Consider the following 19165-nt stretch of genomic DNA (forward strand, 5'->3'; position numbering starts at 1 on the left):
CTAGCTGTCTTTCTCTCTCTCTCTTTCAAATAAATAAATAAAATCTTAAAAAAAAAAATCTATTCCAAGTACAAGACAGACCCCGTGGATTTTAATTTAGCAAAGAATGAAAAATTCATTGATTATGCTTTCAGATTCCTTATTGCAATTAACCTTGATGAAACCAACACTTCTCTCTCCTTTTTTTTTTTTTTTTGGTGTACCATCAAAGAACAATATTCTGAATTATCTGAAAAGGTAAACAAATATTCCTCCCTTTCCCAAATATAGATCTGAGGCTGGATTTTCTTCATGTACTTCAACCAAACCCTAACATACTACAGCAGACTAAATGAAAGAGGCAGATGTAAGAATCCACTGGTTTTCTATTTTTAAAAATGTAAACACTGCTATTATTACATGTTTTTATTTGTTTTGAACAATAGTTTTCACAAAAAATATGTTATTTACACTAACATGTGATGTTTATTGCTAAAATAAAATTTTTGTTTTAATTTTTCATATGGCAAATATCAAACAATATAATCCAGATGAACGAAAAGTCTTTGAAATCCTCAATAACTTTTTAGAGTAGAGTGTTGAGTTCAGAAAGTATGAGAACCACTGCTCTCAATCAAAGGTTACAAACTAGTGGGCATGAGCCAACTCTAGCCCAAAGACCTATTTTTTAAACATCTGAATCAGTTGCATACATTTAGAAATTGGGGAAAATCACAACTCACACAAAAATCGCTATCTCTGACTTCTGAGAAATCAGGATATCTGGCAAGACCAGGCCCATATATCCACATGGCACAAACCAGCTGGCAGAGAAAGCAGCCTTCCCTTTAACTCAGGTGGACGGTCTCTGATTCACTGCAAAGCCCATGCTCATTACCTGCCCTGCCTACATGGGCTTCTGGGCATGGGACCCCTGATTAAACATCTCGCCTCCCATACAGGAGTGACCTTTTTCGTGAACAAGCCATGTGCACAGTACAGCATTTATCTGTAATACTCATTCCTTACTAAATTCCCTGAAGGCTTGGCAACCCCAACCACCAATTAGAAACTGGAGTAACTGCCAGAGTCTTGCTTTCTTTGATCAGTGACACATTAAATATGGCTCCCATCCCAGTCTATTCTGTGAAAACTAAGTAAACTCTCCATGTTGTCTCTGGGGGAAAACATGGACATACCCACTCAAAAATTAATAGTGGGGCCAAAAAGAATCTTAAACCCTACTACCCTCAGAGTGGGGGGACTCAGCCTCAAAATGATTTCAGGTGTAAAATCAGGCTGGCTTTCAACACTAGGCAGATCTGTAATCCTCTTTAATCCCTAAGATGCTTCTACTAAAAAGTCTACTGCATCTGTGAAAACTTTAGAGCTGTCCCAGGGAGTCTCATGTCTGAGAGACTCTTTTAGTGATCCCCTGAGATATTTCTGGATCACTTTTGGATGGAGGACTAAAGCCAAGGGCTTTAAATAGAATAATTTGCCAGAATGGGCTGATGAGCAACCCATGGCTATTACGGTTTCCAGATGTACTTACTGGTATGCCACGACCCTGAAAGCATCGCACATCCTCTTCGGGAAGAGGGGTGGGGACAACAAAGTATGCTGGCAATCTAGAAGAAAGAGATGTCATCAGTTTTAGTACTGGAGTAATTCACTAAATATGAAAGCTCAACTTTAATAAACTGAGGAAGCGAAACAGAGTGGTAGGACATGAACCTTATTTCCTCTTAAGAAGAACAAGTGCAGATGAACTATCTCTGGCCAAATCAGTTGGGACTCTGGGTTCAAATCCCAGCTCTGCCCCTAATTCTGTGTGACCCTAAGTAAGCTACCTCACTTCTCTGGGTCTGTTTCCTCATCCATGAAATGAGGGGACTGGAACATATGATACATATAAGCATATGAATTCCAAAATTGGGAGTGATCTTTCTCATCACGTAGTGGCAATTAAGCACCCATGTTTTCAGTCAGACTAATATAAAAACCAATAGTTACAATGACTGCTGCCTAGACATTTTATCAAGCATTCTGATAACACTTAAGTGCTTCCTGTATGCCACACTTGAATTTCTTAATACAAATTATTCATTTTATCCTCCCGACAACTCTATGAGGTATGTACTACTATTATTCCATTTCACAGATAGAGAAACAGACAGCACCACTAAGGCCCTTCACAAGTTATACAACTAGTAAGCATTAGTAGAGCTATGACCTGAACCCAACCAGTATGAGTTCAGTTTCTATATGAGAAAATTTAGGTTCTAAAAATAACTTGTTAAGTGGTAGGAAGTGGGCAAGTTAGGTTTGCAGAGTTGCAAAGATCAGAGATATACAGAGACACCACCTCTTCCTCTAGTTAGCAAATACATCACTGTGGACTGTAAAACCCTTTCACTCAAAGAGCCTGAAATAAAGCTCCAGGGGAAATTAGAAGGTGTCTATGGTGTAAGAACTACAATGGAAAATAGTCAGATGGCACCCGTATGCATACTGCATGTTTGAAATAAGTCCTGTAAGTATCAGGTGATGGGTGGGACAGATGGACTTTCTAGGTTGAAGAGGCTGGAATTTGAATGTGATCAAGTCCCTACATTTAATCAATCCATAGGGAATGGAACACCATTTTAAACACCAGCAAAATCCAGATTATAGGAAACAATCAGAAAATAGCCTGGTTTCTTAAAATAAATTGCAAGAAAATAATGGTGGGAGGATCTACAGATTAAGAGGCTTGAGAAACCTACCAATCAATTACAAGATATCAACCTCATTGAATCTCCACTAATGATAAAATGGATAAAAAGATGAAAAATTGTTCTAAAAATTTATAAAAACAATGGGGAAATTTCTGAACACTAACTTATGTTACTGAATGATATTGAGGGTTTTTATGTTAAATTTGAAAAGTGTGATAATGGTTTTATGGTTATATTTATAAAAAAGTCCTTAATTGTTAGAGATGTACGCCAAAAAATTCATGAATGAAATGTGAGAAGGTCTGGGATTTATTTCAAAATAATCCAAGGGAAGCACAGAGAAAATAGGATTAGGCATGAGTTAATAAGTGTTGAAGGGGGGTGATGGGTAAAAGGGAATTCTCATATTCTCTTTTCTTTCATACTGCTTTAAATTTTCCATTAAAAAAATCTTACGGGTAATTAAAAAGAAAAAGCTCTCATTATATTATAACGTAGAATCAGGTTTGGAAAACACTGGTCAAGGACAAGATACTTCAAACCATGAAAACTGTTAAGAATCATTTGGCTTTTGAAGTTTGATGTGTCGAGAATATTTTCTTATAAGTCAGCTTTAATGCACAGGTGGTAAGGTATCCTTTCTTCAGGTGTTATCACTGAAGTAAACAAACACCCCCCCCACACCGGAAAACATCTCTTCACAAATCAATGAACTCAGGCTGCCCATTAAAATCACATAGGAAGATTAAAAACCTCCCTATGTCCAGGCTCCCCCCCCCCCGAGAACTATTAAGTATCAGAAGCTTGAACAAAAAAAAAAACAAAGCTCCAAAGCTCCCCGTGTACAAGGAGGATAACAGCTGTTGTTCTAGAAGATCCTGCTACTCCAAGTATGTGGCAGCATCACCTGGAGAGCACATATCTCCAGCTGAACCTCGCACCCACTGAATCACCATCTGCATGTAAATCCCGGGGTGACTGAGGAAGCAGCGGGGCTCCAGCTGGCCACTTACCAACAGAGCACAGCTTCTCAGCCTTCACAGGAGAGCTACCTGTGGGAGTGGGTTTAGCCCTGAGTCTCTGCTCCTTCCCCAGAGGCTCATTCTACAGAGGGGGGGGGGGGGCGGGCACAAGGTTTTAAAAAATTTGCATGTCTTTCCCTACTAGTACTAGTGAGGTTAAATTTTTTATCATGTTGGTTAGCCGGTAAATTTTCTCTTACAAAGAGTCTTTCATCAAAGGGGGGGAAATGTCAGAACCAAGTGTGTTAGCATATGTAGCATGCAGTGGCTCCAGAAAGGAGGTTGCACAGAGATGGGACAGCTCTGCACCAATGCGGGGAGTCTGAGATGTCCTCTCTTGTCCCAACGAGCTACTAGGAGGTTCCACTGTGAGGCTCCCGATGTCCACAAACAGCTAACCCTTCCTCCTTGGAGAACAGTCATTGTATTCGTCAGGATGAGCTTTCAAACACAAAGTCAACAGCCTTTCCAAATACAGGAGAACTTTATTATTGAAGGAAAGTTGTCTGATTCACTCAGGCAAAGCCTTCGTGAGGGTGAGGAAACCCTCAGAAGGACAACAGCGGGGCAACAATGTCTTCCTGGGGCAGCGTCAGTTCACAGGCTCCATTGCGTGACACACGCCCCACAAGGTAATGGACCTTCTGGTACCTTGACAGGAAGGCAGGATGAGAGAAAAAAGGCTTTTCAGGAGAAGACTGGTACTACAATAGCCAGCTCTGACCTTGGGAGAAGATGAAGTAGAACCTCAGTTTCCTATCCTAACTGACTGGACTGCACGCTGACTACTGAAGGAAGGGCTTTCATTAATTTACTCATTCTGTTTCCTATTTATTGAGTGCTTTTAAAACCAGGAACTGTACTTGGTACTGAGGATATGATGAGAAAAAAAGTGTCCTTGATTCTCCAGAGCTGACAGGTTGCAGAAATAAACATTTCCAAATGGTGACACAGATAAAAATAAACTGTAGGAAGTGCTGTGAGGACAGGCATGAGCACAAAGAAAGCTCTCACTGAGACCTGACCTAGTCTTGGGCAGGCTCCCTATGAAAGTACCACCTGAGCTAAGATCTGACAAGTCAGATGGAAGCAACCACCCTTGTGCTGCTAAGAGCAAAAGGAGCATCCCAGACAGGAGATCACGCAAGCAAGGCCTATGGCAGGGGGTCAGTATGGTCAGAGGAGGGTACAGAGGGGAGTCGGGCAGGAGTCAAACCATGAAGGGCCTTGTAGACACAGAGAATGGATGCTAGGGGACCAGAGTGGGTGGCAGAGATCATATAGGCAGCACCCCAGTGATCCAGGTGAGAAACAAAGCACAGCTTGCCCTGTATCTTCTCCAAGGGACAGAAAAGGGTGAGGGGATTGTGTACATGGCTGGGCCTGTCCAAGTGGTGTGTTGTGTGCGCGGAGTGCTCCCAGCACTAAAATCTTGCCAAGGCTCCGTTTTCCCTGCTAACCACTAAATAAAAGCTTCCCTCCCACAGGGCGCCTGGGTAGTTCAGTCGGTTGGGCGTCTGATTCCTGGTTTCAGCTCAGGTCATGATCTCATGGGTCCTGGGATCAAGCCCCACTCCAGGCTCCAAACTCAGTGTGGAGTGTCTGCTTGAAGATTCTCTCCCTCTCACACACTCGCTCACACTTGTGCTCTCTCTGAAATAAACCTTTAAAACCTTCCTCCCCACCTGCCTCTTCTACCAGATATATTTTTGATGTGCTGACAACTACGCAAACACCAAAGAATTTAATCAGTATGTGGCAGGATTTTTTAAGAACAATTCTGGGAATGGGAATGCCTTTTCAGTGTCAATACCATACTACAAACTATCACCTCCTAGGTGCAGGGGTTTCTAACCTCTTTCCGAGCAAGAGCTAGCTTTCCCTTTTCAAGCTCTGTGACTGGGAACGAGGAGAGGAGAAGAGCAGGAATGGGGGCATGACATTTGCTCTGCAGGCCCCTCCCACTGTCATTCCAGGTTGTGCTGTCAGGAGAGCTAAGTTTATAAATGTTTGAGACTGGGGGTGCCTGGGTGGTTTAGTCGGTTAAGTGTCTGCCTTCGGCTCAGGTCATGATGCCAGGGTCCTGGGATCGAGCCCCTCATTAGGCTCCTTGCTCAGCAGGGAGACTGCTTCTCCCTTTCCCTCTGCCTGTCACTCCCCCTGCTTATACTCTCTCTGTCAAATAAATAAATAAAATGTCTTTTAAAAAGAAATACTGGGGCGCCTGGGTGGCTCAGTCATTAAGTGTCTGCCTTCGGCTCAGGTCAGGGGCTCCCTGCTCAGCAGGAAGCCTGCATCTCCCTCTCCCACTCCCCCTGCTTGTGTTCCCTCTCTCGCTGCCTCTCTCTCTGTCAAATAAATAAATAAAATCTTAAAAAAAAAAAAAGAAAAGAAATACAAATTTTATAAAATTGCTAGCAGGGTATTGGGAGTATGCTCCAAAATGAGAAGATTCAAAGCTTCTAAAAAAGGATTATGCACAGGTGCCTGGGTAGCACAGTTGGTTAAGTGTCCCACTCTTGGTTTTCGCTTAGGTCATGATCTCAGGGTTTTGAGAACAAGCCTTGTGTCATCGGGCACAGCGCTGTGGGGAAGTCTGCTTGAGATTCTCTCCCTCTGCTTCTCCTGCTCCTGCATACATGTGTGCTCTCTCTCAAATAAACAAATCTTTAAAAAAAAAAAAAAAGGATTAAAAAAAAAGGATTATGCAGAGTCATCCTTTAAAAATGTAGGTCAGGGGTGCCTGGGTGGCTCAGATGGTTAAGCATCTGCCTTCGGCTCAGGTCATGATCCCAGGGTTCTGGGATCAAGCCCCACACTGGGGCCCTGCTTGGTGGGGAGTCTGCTTCTCCCTCTACTGTTCCCTCTGCTTGTGCTCTCACTCTGTCGAATAAATAAAATCTTTAAAAAATCTATAAAATAAAAATGTAGGTCTGATCACATCACCTCTCTAGCCCCTGGACTCCTTGCTGTTCCTCACAGAAGCCAGACAACACTCCATCTCAGGGTCTTTGCCTCTACTGTCCCCTGTGCCTGACCAGCCCTCTCCACCAACACCTCCAGCACTCCCTAGCCCCTGTGATCTATTTTTCTCCATAGTACTTATTAGCATTTTTTTTTTCTTAAAGATTTTATTTATTTATTTGACAGAGAGAGAGAGAGAGACAGCTAGCGAGAGAGGGAACACAAGCAGGGGGAGTGGGAGAGAAAGAAGCAGGCTCCCAGCGGAGCAGGGAGCCCAATGTGGGGCTCGATCCCAGAACCCTGGGATCACACCCTGAGCCAAAGGCAGATGCTTAATGACTGAGCCACCCAGGCACCCCTACTTATTACCTTTTAATACTCTGTAATCATTCATTTATTCTATCATTGTTTTCCTCCCACTAGAGTGAAAGTTTCAGGAGGGCAGGAATTTTTAGGCTCTTTGTTTACTGCTATATATCCAGCAGCCAGGGCCTGGTGCACAGTGGCCACTCAAAGTTGTTTTTTTTTTTAAGATTTACCCATTTATTTGAGAGAGAGAGAGAGAGAGAGAGAGAGAGAAAGAGTGCACACACAGGGGGAAGGACAGAGGGGAGAGAGAGAAGCAGGCTCCTCACTGAGCACGGAGACTGATGCGGGGCTCAATCCCACGACCCAAGATCATGACCTGAGCCAAAACCAAGAGTTGCATGCCTAACCGACTATGCCACTCAGGCGCCCCACCGAAGACTTTTATTGAATAAATGAAGTGCTAAGAACAGGAAAGCAAATACACAATATAAATTCAAAACTGCCTCTAATAGTTTTATACTTAGACTCCAGATACAATGGGGAAAAAAAGGGCACAAATTCACTTTTTAAGGGACATCTTAAGGGTTTCTTAAGCATAGTATCAAAGTGGAAAACGTGGACCCCTCCTATGCTGCTGAGAGTGTCAATGGTGCAGCCACTGCGGAAAATAGTCTGGCAGTTCCTCAGACAGTTAAACACAGAGTTACTATACGACCCAGCAATTCTACTCCTAGGAATACACACACACACACACGCGCACACGCACATGCACACACACACACATACACGAGAACTGGAAATCTAAAACCTTGGAAACAAATGTTCATAGCAGCATTATTCATAATAGACTATCCACTGATGAATGGATAAATACAATGTGATCCAGCCATAGCATGGAATGTTATTCAGCAATAAAAAAGAATAGAACACTGACACATGCTACGACATGGATGAACCTCGGCAATATCATGCTAAGTGAAGAAGCCAAGCATTAAGACCACTTATTATTCTATTTATATGACATCTTGAGAATAAGCAAACTATGAAGACAGAAAGTAGATTAGAGGTTGCCTAGGGCTAGGGGTGCTGAGGGCACATGGGAAGCAACTAAGGGCGTCTGAAGTTTCTTCTGGGGCTGATGAAAGCGTTCTAAAATGGACTGTGGTGATGGTTGCACAACCCTGTGAATAGATTTCAAAATACTGTGTACTTCAGATGTGTGAATTATATGGCATGTGAATTCAACCTCAATAAAGCTGTTAGAAAAAAAAAAAAAGTAGAGCACTGAATGCTTACCTGTCACTGACTTTATAGCCTTCATTGACACTCACTGCTTTGTACTTGACATTGCCTTTGGTCCGCTCCAACTCCCAACACCAGTCCTTAAGTGTGTCAAACATTACAGTATGGTTCTTGGGATCGGTGGCTAACAAAACAAATTTAAAAAGACAAAATCTGGTCGTGAAGTACAGGTACTTTAATGACGTGAAACCCCAATTTCGTCCACTAAGCCCGTCTTTATCCAATACAGCAAGTTCACTGCTTATTTCTAACCTTGTTCCTTTTTTTTGTCATTAACTCAAAATTATGACTAAGGGTCTGTCTTTTTATACTGGAGGAAAGGAGGTGTTCTTGTTCCACTCCCTGCAAAAGTAATTTATAGTTCCATTTTCAGTCATCTGACCATGAGATAATTTATATAACATAAAAGATCCTATGAAGCACTAGAAGACAGGGTTGGCACAGATGCTAAAATAATAAAATATTTTTAGCCCTACCAATATGTGCATAAGATGGCAAACTCATCTGAATAGCATGTAAGATCTCTGAATGTAAATCCTCCTTCAATTTGAAGATGCACTGCCAACAAGAGGATTTGCCGGTGTGACATAGTTACTAAAGGCCATCACCAGAGCAGACAGCTGCGGTGAGGGTCAGGGCTTGCTATCAAGAACTGCACCATGGCCAGGGAGACTTCTGCCCCTTACCCTGCCCTGCTACTACCTGCTGGGGGAAATGTCCAGGAGCACTACGCTTGCAGCCCAGCAGATGTGTCCCTGGTCCTCCCCTAAGCCACAGAGCACTGGGTGACACGCACCAAAACAGTCTCGGCTATTTACACAAAGCAGTTAGTTCAAGCCCTTGTGCATCTCAAAAAAACCCAAGCATTTTGGGGAAAATAGTGTTTGATACAACTCCCCCATGCTATTTTATGAAAATAAAACCAGATCACAGCACAAACGATAGTAAGAATAATGATTAAAACAGCAGTTAAGCTTATATAGCACTTGGTAAGTGTCAGGCACTGTTCTGAGCATACTACATTTTATTAACTCAATCTTCACAATCCTACAGGGTAGGTAATATTCCTCCATTTTACAGATGTGGTCCAGAAAGGTCAAGAAACTTGCCTAAGGTCACAGAGCTGAGGAATGTCAGAGCTGGAATCCAAACCCAAACAGCTGTAAAGGATTTCCAGAAAGTAACAAACACCAAAAAAATTTCCCCATGGACACAAATAATAGTAAGACTCCTATTCAAGAGCAGATCATTCTTTTAGCAACACAGGTAAGTCCTTCCCTAAAATGCCACATCACAGTATTCAGGACCTTTCAGCCAAAGCATTTTGTGAATTATCAAGCCAGAAAGTAAATGAAGATGTTCAGGCTGCAAAGCACCACCTCTACGAACGCCTACTAAACACAAAGCTAACTGGTCGATTAGCATCCATCAGTTACGACATTTACTTCTCAAAAAACTGGCGTTGGAAGGAGGATTAAAAAAAAAAGGGGAAATAGAATAAAAGGTGGCATATATCCTGGGCCTTGTGACACAAACAAAACAAAACACCACTAGGTGAAGAAACTGCCAGAGTCAATCAAGGTAAGGGTTTTGGAACACAGATCAACACAGTCTTGGGGAGCCAAGAAACTATCCCGAGTTTAGACCAAGAGTCAGGATGTAAGGAAGAGGCAGAATTCCTAAAAATAGAGTATGATTTTTCAAATATAAACCCAATAGATGTTTATATAAATTAAAGTAATTCATAAATAAGTCATATTTTGTATCTCTCATATTGCAACAAGCTGTTGTAAGCCAATTACTCAGCATTTGCATGTATAGCTACAGTGAAAAGATCTGTCATTCACAAAGATGAACTTAATGAACTGATTTTATGTTTGATCTAACAGTAGAGCTAAGCATTATCTTAAGTTAGTGTAATTCTCTGAACATAATCCACCCTGAATAATATGCAGTTACACTTTCAATCAACCCTCACTTAATTGACTGCACCCTACATGCCATGCATTTAACAAACAGAGGCTTTAACACTGCTGGTTTTAAAACAAGAAAACAGATGCCCCAAGAATTTAGTGTCATCCCCCGGATCATACAGCTACTGAAGAGCTGGGCAAGGATTTGAACTCAACTGGGACAGACCCCAAAACTCACAGCTTTTCTACTAAGTCATCACAGTTTCCAAAATGCAAACTGTTCTCTCAGATAGCTACATCTCTGCACATGCTGATCCCGCTGTGCCCACCAGACACCTTAAAATACTCCTCTGTGCCCACCAGAGACCGCCACATCCTCCACTATCAGCTAGCCCACTGCCCACAGTGTGACCAGCCCCTCCACCACAGGACACATCTCTCAGCTGTCTCTGCCTGACTTGATGCTCGTAGAGGACAGGGATTTCGTCCTATTCACTTCCATCCCCAAGACCTGACCCACAGCCAGCATTCAAAAATGTTGACCAAATGAGCAGTTCAACTCTACACTCCAGAAAGCCCCACGTATGCTGTTAAACTAACATGCCACTTCCCTGATGGAAAGCACATAGCACACAGAGTCCTCAACATCAACCTGATGTTAAGATTGACCAGCGGAGTAAGTAAACAGACCAAGGAGAGAGATGGAGAGAAGGAGAAGACAGACATCTGTGGGAACACTGTATGATGCTAGGCAGTATTAATAGCTAATTCAAACGACCAAAGTTTCTTAGTTAAAAGATTGCTCCCTTTTTCAGTGAACTGAATGGAAAACATTTGGAATTTTAAATTATGTAAGCATACCTGCTTTCTGATGTGCTCTCTTATGTACAACGGTTCCATTTCCCCCAAAATATTTGCTACAGAGCATGCTCTGGTTGTTTAAAGGCTTTCTGGAATGCAAGACATTCTCCAGAGTGTTGTGAAATGAAATCAAATACATTAAAGTAGAAAAAAGAACCCCGGAACAAACAGGATTATTTTAAACTTCTCTGAATTTTATTTCTCTACAGTCTCACATTCCCTGTTATAGTATGTTGATTTTATCTTTCATAAGAAACAATCAAACCAATAATCCCTCACAAAAAAAGCAAATAAACCTAAAAGATAAGTTAGAGCAACAAAGATCACAGGAAAAAAAAAGAAACTTGGATGACTTTACCCAAGCAAGAGGCAATCAATTGCTAGGAAAGAGGAAAAAGAAACTCATGGATGGGTTTTTGCCTGCTAGTTTCAGGTAGGAATTTAAAGGGTCTGCTACCTGCAAATTAGAACCCAGAAGACACTCACCTGTATTGTTTTGTGCAGCAGTTGCATAGGAAAACAGAAATAATCTTTTAAGCAGTTTAGGAGCTTGGGTATGATGAATTATGCCACTGACAATCTAGAAAAGAACCAAACAATGGGTACAGTCATGCTTTTGGCAGATGAACACTGACTTATCTAGGCTTTCAGTCATGCTAATAGGCTCCTATGGGTAGCACGCTCTATGGTAAGGCTCTAAGGGCTCTATGGTAACTTTTGGAATAATGCCAAGTAAACAGAATATTAACAATTTTGTCACGTTTTCTAAGAGCTTTGAATTTCTAGGGAAATTTTAAAGATTTTTATTTATTTATTTACAGAGAGAGAGAGAGAGAGAGAACAGGAAAAGGAGCGGAGGGGAAAGAATCCCAAACAGACTCTGCACCAAGCACAGACCCCGAGGCAGGGCTTGATCCCATGACCCTGAGACCATGACATGAAACCAAGAGTTGGATGCTCAACTGACTAACCACCCTCACGTCCCTGAATTTCTAGGAAAATTAAAAAAAAAAATTTTTTTTAAATTTATCCATTCATTTGAGAGAATAAGAGCACATGCCTGTGTGGGGGGTTGGGGGGTGGGAGGAAGGAGAGAGGGAGAGAGAGTCTTAAGCAGACTCACTGTGGAGCGCAACATGGGGCTTGATCTCACCACCCTGAGATTATGACCTGAGCCAAAGTGAAGAGTCGGGTGCCCAATCGAGTCAACCTGGTGCCCCCAATTTCTATGGAAATTTTTAAAACATAGTCTCATTCCTCTAAAACAAGGTGCTATAAAAACTTAAGTGCCATATTCAGATACTCTAAAAATCTTACACGTCAGAGACATAGGGCTAATATCAGATAATAACCAAGACACTTAGCTATTCTGATCCACTTGTGGCCTTTAAGACCTTCTTCTAGAAGATTAGAAAAAGAAATCAATCCATTGTGCTTTCTGCTTGAAGTTTCAATCAAAAGTATGTTTGGACAGATAACTAAAATCATCGTTCAAAATGAAGTTTCTGGCTTCTCAGGGACTTTCCCTACATACACCACTCTTTTCCTGCTCAGAATAGATACCGGAGTCATGTTTATTATTCTAACTGAACTACCACACTCCCTAAAAGAAAACCAAGGAGTTACCTGTAACTGTGTATAACTCAACTGTAACCAAAACAACAGGTGAGCTGGCCTCTCTCCACATTTCCCCTGACGGATTTACCACAACAGTGGCAAGTTTGAGACCTTTAATAACTCAGTAAGATAAATCGTAGAAGTTACAGTGACCACTGTAACCAGTTCATCCAGTTATATATTTCGATTTGCTGCAGCAACCAGATTAAGTTTCCTTAGTATCCGAAATCATAGGCCTCATTTGGTAACTCGGCTTTACCGGTCTGCCCCACGTACCTCTTCCTCCTCCCACATACTTCCACGTATGAACTCCTCCATGCCAGGAGCTGGGAGTCTCTGCTACTATTTTTTCGAAAGCCTGTCAGATGTGGGAGAAGGAGCTGCCTCCTGACCCTGATTTATCACCTCCCACTCTTTAGAGGCTCCAGAAATAAAGCCATTACGAACTCTAGGATTAAACGTAGCATGTGCCAACATAATACACAGGCACACTTCACCAAATTCTCTCTCAATTCTAATCAAAGCGTGTGATTATAAACCAATTTCAACTTTACAGAGTGAAATGCTCCCCCTCCACCTTTGTGCAATATAAGCAAAAAGTAAGAGTTAGTGGTGACACCTGATGGGAAAGAAAACCTACATATACATGCAACTAGTTACCCTTTTGACTTCCTCTTCTTTTGTGTACCGCAGACCAAAGTGGAACACTCGCAGGTCTTTGCAGTGGATGATGAGTTTCTCAGGGTATTTCTTCAGTTGTCCAAAGAGAGGTTTCTTTTTCTCATCAAACACTACACATCGATGATGAAATCAAGAAGGGAAATCATGTTATAAGGCAAAAAGTTAAAGCTGAGGAAACAAGGTAGACTATTCACACCTCTCAAAAGTGAGAGGAAAGGTGCTATCTTTGAAGTAACTGTCAGCAGGGGCCCTGGCTCTCTGACAACCGGCAGCGTTCTTCATTCCTCTGGACAAGCTCAAAATGGATTGACTCCAGAAGCTAAGATTACAAAAGATGGAAGGGGGTCACTAGGGACATGCTGTCAAGACAGTCAAGTCCTGGGTTTATGGCCAGGGGCCCCTCCTGACATGTCCCCCCCCCGCCCCAGAATTTGGACTGCACAGCACCTACTGGTGTTCGGATCATCGTAAAAGGCTACTGAATTTCTGAAAAAGCCCTTACTGCAAAAATATAGAAGTGAAGCAGAGAGAGGCTTGACCCTTAGCAGAAAAGACTCAGAGTGCAGTGCAACAAACCTTTATCAGATTAGTCTCTAGAGTAAAACCTACACACCTAACACGGACAGCCACAAGTATGATCTAGCCAATAATGTTCCAAATTCAAATGCAAGCTCTGCCAGCTAAGTGGCCTCAAATAAGCCACTTTACATCTCAATTTTCTCACCCATAAAACTGATTTAAACAAAGTAAATATGTAAAGAAATTTTAGTAAACTGTAAAAGACCATAGAAATATTATTATTATCAACTATACTTTCTTTTATTTTTTTTTATTTTTTTTTTATTTATTCATTCGACAGAGATAGAGACAGCCAGGGAGAGAGGGAACACAAGCAGGGGGAGTGGGAGAGGAAGAAGCAGGCTCATAGCAGAGAAGCCTGATGTGGGGCTCGATCCCATAACGCTGGGATCATGCCCTGAGCCGAAGGCAGACGCTTAACCGCTGTGCCACCCAGGCGCCCCATCAACTATACTTTCAAAAGCTGGCATCACCCCAGTGGAAAAGATACCTACCTCCATAAATCTGATCAACGCAGTGGAGTGTGATGTCATTTTCTCCTATAACCTTATTCTTAAATTGGGTTTCCTAAAAGATTCAAAAGGAAACAACTGTGACTTCTTTCTATGCCCTATTATACATTTATAGGCAGAGCAAATCACCATTTTCCAATTGCACATTAGGAAATTAGAGAGGGGGTGGAAGAAATGGGTGATGGTTGTCAAAAGAGACAAACTTCTGGTTATGATAAACAAATCATGGGATGTAATGTAGAGCCTGGCGATTATAGTTAATAAAACTGTATCATACATTTGAAAGTTGCTAAGAAAGATCTCCTCATCACAAGGAAAACAAATTTGTAACTATATGAGATAAGAGAGGTTAACTAAACTTATTCTGGTAATCATTATGCAATACCTACATGTATCAAATCATTATGTTATACTCCTTAAAATAGTACTATGCTATGTTAATTATATCTCAATAAAACTGTGGGGAAAATTGAGTGTACACTCCAAAAAACAAACAGGGGAATGGAGCCAGCCACATTCTCTAGGAAAGGGATGATGACGTGTGCAAGGAAAGCTGGTAAGCACTTTATTTTTCAAACCCAAGCACGACATGCCGACATGCCGTTCCTGGGCTGCTCCCAGGCAAACCGGCCATGCCACAATCACTTGGAGAGGTTCGGATTTCTCTACACAAATGCAAACTGGTGAGTGACAGCTCCATGAAGCCAGGTTTAGGAAGAAAACACTGGAAGATTCAAGTTTCTGTGAACGCTGTCTGTATTTAGACAGGACTAGGAGCCAAGCCACTAGAGCAGACGGCAGCACAGAAGACCACACTCCACGGCAGCAAGGGTGGGCCGGGACAGCTGGGTTTGCATCAACATACAGCGCTCCCCAAGTAGTGTAGGCAGTCCTCTCCCTCACTCCACTAGCCCATTCTCCATAAGTAGGGACAAGTCTTACAAGGACACTGCGACTCAGGACAAAGCACCAAATTCAAGTGCTGCATTCAGCATCAGTTTCATAACCGAACTCAGTTCCTGAATTTGAGGGACAGCTCAGTATACAGAAAACATGGGGAACTAGTATATTTGGGGAGATGTGATTCCAATGAGTGATACATACTGTGCTGAAATACCAAAGAAAATAAGAACAAGTTGGCGTGACTTGAGGCACTTGAGGTGGGAATAGTCCCACCACTGAAAAGAGATCCCAGAGGATAGAGAGCAATCTAGTGGTGAGGACTTCTGCCTTTTGTGTTTAATGTGTGCTGGCGGGGAGGGGGAGGGGAGCAGAGTCACTGAGGAGCTGGGAAAAAAGACAATGGGGCCACAATTGCACTGCTCCCCTCAAACTCAGCCAAATGCAGCTCATACATACATCATTATCCAATGCAGATTCGTCATCGCCCAAGAAAGCAATCTTAAAGTCTGTGCAGACAAGTTTTCCATAGATCCCACGCTGACAGGAATCTTCCTGGACATACTTCAGCACTGTGCTGGCTTCACAGAGCAGCTGTTCACCTGATCGAAACCAAAACAAGTCCTCTTGAGAGTCCTCAGGGAACGTACAATTTGCAAACAGTAAAAGCTTCCCCAGCTCTAGTCCCAGGAAAGACAAACACATGATACACTGCAGCCCTTCAGAACTCTACACTTCCCAGCACAGCAGGAACTGCAAACCTGACGCACGAAGATGAAGCAGCGTGGGGACCGGGTAGGGGAAACCAAAATGGCTCAGATATACCTTCACACAGGGCACTTCCCTATCTTCTCGCTGTGAATAAGGAAAGCGTCCAATATGTGGAAATGATCTCAGCTACACTTGCAAGCACAGATATCAGTGTTCCTATTACTTGGGCCCAAGCACGCATTCCCCAGAAGTAATATCCTAAATGGGTGAAATTAGTGAGACTCTAGAACACCGAGCTCAGGCCCGCTTTGTGGGGAGAGTGGGCCATCATCTCTCACTCTGGACCCGCCAAGAAAAAGCGGGGTGCCTCCCCGGCCACAGAGCTTGCAGGCAGCTGCCTCAGACACAGAGGTGCAGCATGACCACATGCATTCTGGCTCCACAGACGTGTATGGGAGGAAAAGAGAGGTCAGAGGTTTGTAGGAAAAAAACGGTTTCCTCTCTTTCTTAGTTGAGGGTATTTCCTCTCAGTGTGTCACCTTTCCTGCTCCATCTGCAGGCGCCCAGCCTGCTCGAGCAGCTGTATTTCCTGGAGATAGAGAGGACTTCACAGTCAAGAAGATTAGGATTTCGGGATAGGTAAGCGCTCGCTGCTGCCTAGAAGCAGAATTTATGAGGGCTGGGCGTCTGGATAAGAGCAGAAAAAGGAGGAGATGGAAGATATAAAAAATCAAGTGCAAATATTTTGTAACAAAAAAGAAAAGGAATTTTCTTCCTTTTCAACAGACAACCATCTCCCCTTAGACTCTCCCTCTGGATATTATCTTCAGTGTCTCTGAATGTACTTTTTGGCTCAAAATTCACTTGATCTAACTTTCAACATGAAAATAAAGAAGAGTTTCAGACACTGAGGCTATCAAGGGATGCATATTATTGTGTATTTTTCCACCTCCCACGGGGTTAATTACTAAGGAAATACAGGAAGGTGGCTCAGTGACTAGGTCAGCCTCTAGAGGGACCACAGAGCTCGAAGAAAACAATGAATCGGGGCCTCGTTAGGGTTTAAGATAGTTCAGAAAAGGTGCTTCAACTAGTTCAAGGTGGAAGATTTGAAAATAAGGCTTCCTGTGCTTTCAACTCTTAGCATGAAACCGCTTTTAATAGTGTCTCCCCAAGACCAGGCAAGCCAGGTCAGGCCATGGCCGTGTGCTGGAGACTAGACACTGGCAGGCAGTGGCTAATACAACATCCCAGGCGGCTCTGCAAGTCGGCACGCCATCACTATCAGCTTGCGTGTGCAGAGACAGTCTCAAATCATGGGAGGTGGGAGCTGGAAAAAATCATGGTCTAGTCTGGGAAATGGAGGCAGCACACCTAGAAGAGACCACAGGTAATCCAGAGGATGAGAGAATGTGCGTAACACTAAGCTAAAAATGAAAGTATCAGGATCTGTGACCCAAGAAAAGGAAGGACAACATGGTATGTGCATTAAGGTTTAGGCCATTATTGATAAAAAACAAAACAAAACAAAAAACAAAACAAAACAAAAATAGATATATTTTTTTTCAAGTTTCAGGATCCTAATATATTTACCAAATAAGGTAGTTCAGTCAGAAATTTGTGCATATTCATATCCTCTCAATAAACAGTAGTACCAGAATGAGGCCTCTATTGCTTTGGGGAAATACACCTAAAAACTCTTATGAAAAAAAGCTATTGGGATTAGAAAAAATGGAAGAAGAACCGAATGTACAGCCCCCAGGGCAGCCCCACACATGGAAGGGGATACAACCGCCAAGTAGTTTCTGTCTCTGAATTCAGGAATGATTAAAGCTTAACTTCAGGTATAGAGTCTCTCTGCCATCTCAAAAATATCCAACCAATTCAGACTCTCAGTGATGACCTCAGAGCAAAGCCCTGGCAGCAACTAGGGTCAGTAAACCCCAAGACTGCCTAGCTCTTACACTCAGATGCAGACGCAGAGACCACAGGTGAGGCCAGCCGACGCTTGCCTGGGGAGGCCTAGGCAGCTGTGCTAGTCCAGGGCAGCTGGACCTGGGCAGCAGGAGGAGTGTGTGGAATGTAAGGCTCTGTGGGGGACCAGCATTTTCCTGAGTGGGGACTAGAATACTAGATGCATCCAAGTATAGAGACCCAAAAAAGGCCTAATTTGCTTGTGAAGGAGGTGAATTTCTCAGGCTTATTTTCATCAGCTTGGGTGGAGGGGAAAACAAGAAAAATTCTTGGAAGATGTTATAATACTCAGACCTAAGTATGTAGTGACTGAACTAAAGACCTTGATATTTTTGTCCAACTCATCCCTATTATATGCTTTCTGGATGAAAACAAAGGAGTTTATATATAGCAATACTAGGGATGACATAATTTATCACTGGCTCTGAGTTGCACATAAGGTCTGAAGCTAACATGACCGTTACCTGGCAACAAGTGAAGAGTTACTTCCTTCTCTGTTACTTCCTTCTCGTTTGTGTGAATTTCCTAAAAGAGAAGAATAAATGGTAATATTTTTCTTTGTTTAAGGGCTCAAAATGAATAACATAAAGTCATGCTTTCAGAATACACACTAAAACATCATATAACCTCAGGAGTTTTTTATTTGACAAGCTACTTTTTAAAAATGTATTTTTAACTAAAGGAAGACAGGAAATTCCAGCAAATTAGTTCAATGTACTGAACTATTTAGGATTGACAACTATTAGTTGTTCCCAGTGGAGGGGCAGGGATGGGCACTCCCTATCTAAAAGAACAAATGTTACATAGAAAGTAAGGTAGCTCCAACACAGAGAATGGGAGACATACCGCAGCACAACTCCCCTCTCCCTCCAGTGAGAACCAAGGATCTAAAACAAAAGATGATTATGTGTTCTTGAGAGAAAACAGACATATGTAAAGGGCATGAAGGTAAGAACAGGAAAATAGGAATGTGTCAAGTCAATACCAATCCATCTACTCTGTAGCATACCAAGATGCACTAAAGACAGATGGGAAAACATTCCAAATAACCTAAAACCCCAAGGCAGTGCAATGGGACACAATCACTTCTAATAAGGAATCAAGGCCAGGTTCTCTGTCAC

General features: G+C 42.5%; 1 protein-coding gene across 3 annotated transcripts in view; it reads right to left on the minus strand.

Moving 5' to 3' along the window:
• The window catches only part of MTMR12 (myotubularin related protein 12), a 65721-nt gene that overhangs the window by 21933 nt on the left and 24623 nt on the right, over positions 1–19165 (minus strand). For all 3 annotated transcript variants that reach the window (XM_026506757.4, XM_026506758.4, XM_044387011.3), the window contains exons 2-8: positions 18509–18569; positions 15819–15961; positions 14442–14514; positions 13348–13478; positions 11557–11650; positions 8291–8420; positions 1535–1610 (exon numbers count right to left, since the gene is read on the minus strand). In XM_026506757.4, the coding sequence (XP_026362542.1) occupies positions 1535–1610; positions 8291–8420; positions 11557–11650; positions 13348–13478; positions 14442–14514; positions 15819–15961; positions 18509–18569 (708 nt within the window). The remainder of the gene's footprint in view (positions 1–1534; positions 1611–8290; positions 8421–11556; positions 11651–13347; positions 13479–14441; positions 14515–15818; positions 15962–18508; positions 18570–19165) is intronic.

Source organism: Ursus arctos, unplaced genomic scaffold (genome assembly GCF_023065955.2).
Source record: "Ursus arctos isolate Adak ecotype North America unplaced genomic scaffold, UrsArc2.0 scaffold_15, whole genome shotgun sequence".
In the NCBI taxonomy this organism is placed as follows: domain Eukaryota; kingdom Metazoa; phylum Chordata; class Mammalia; order Carnivora; family Ursidae; genus Ursus; species Ursus arctos.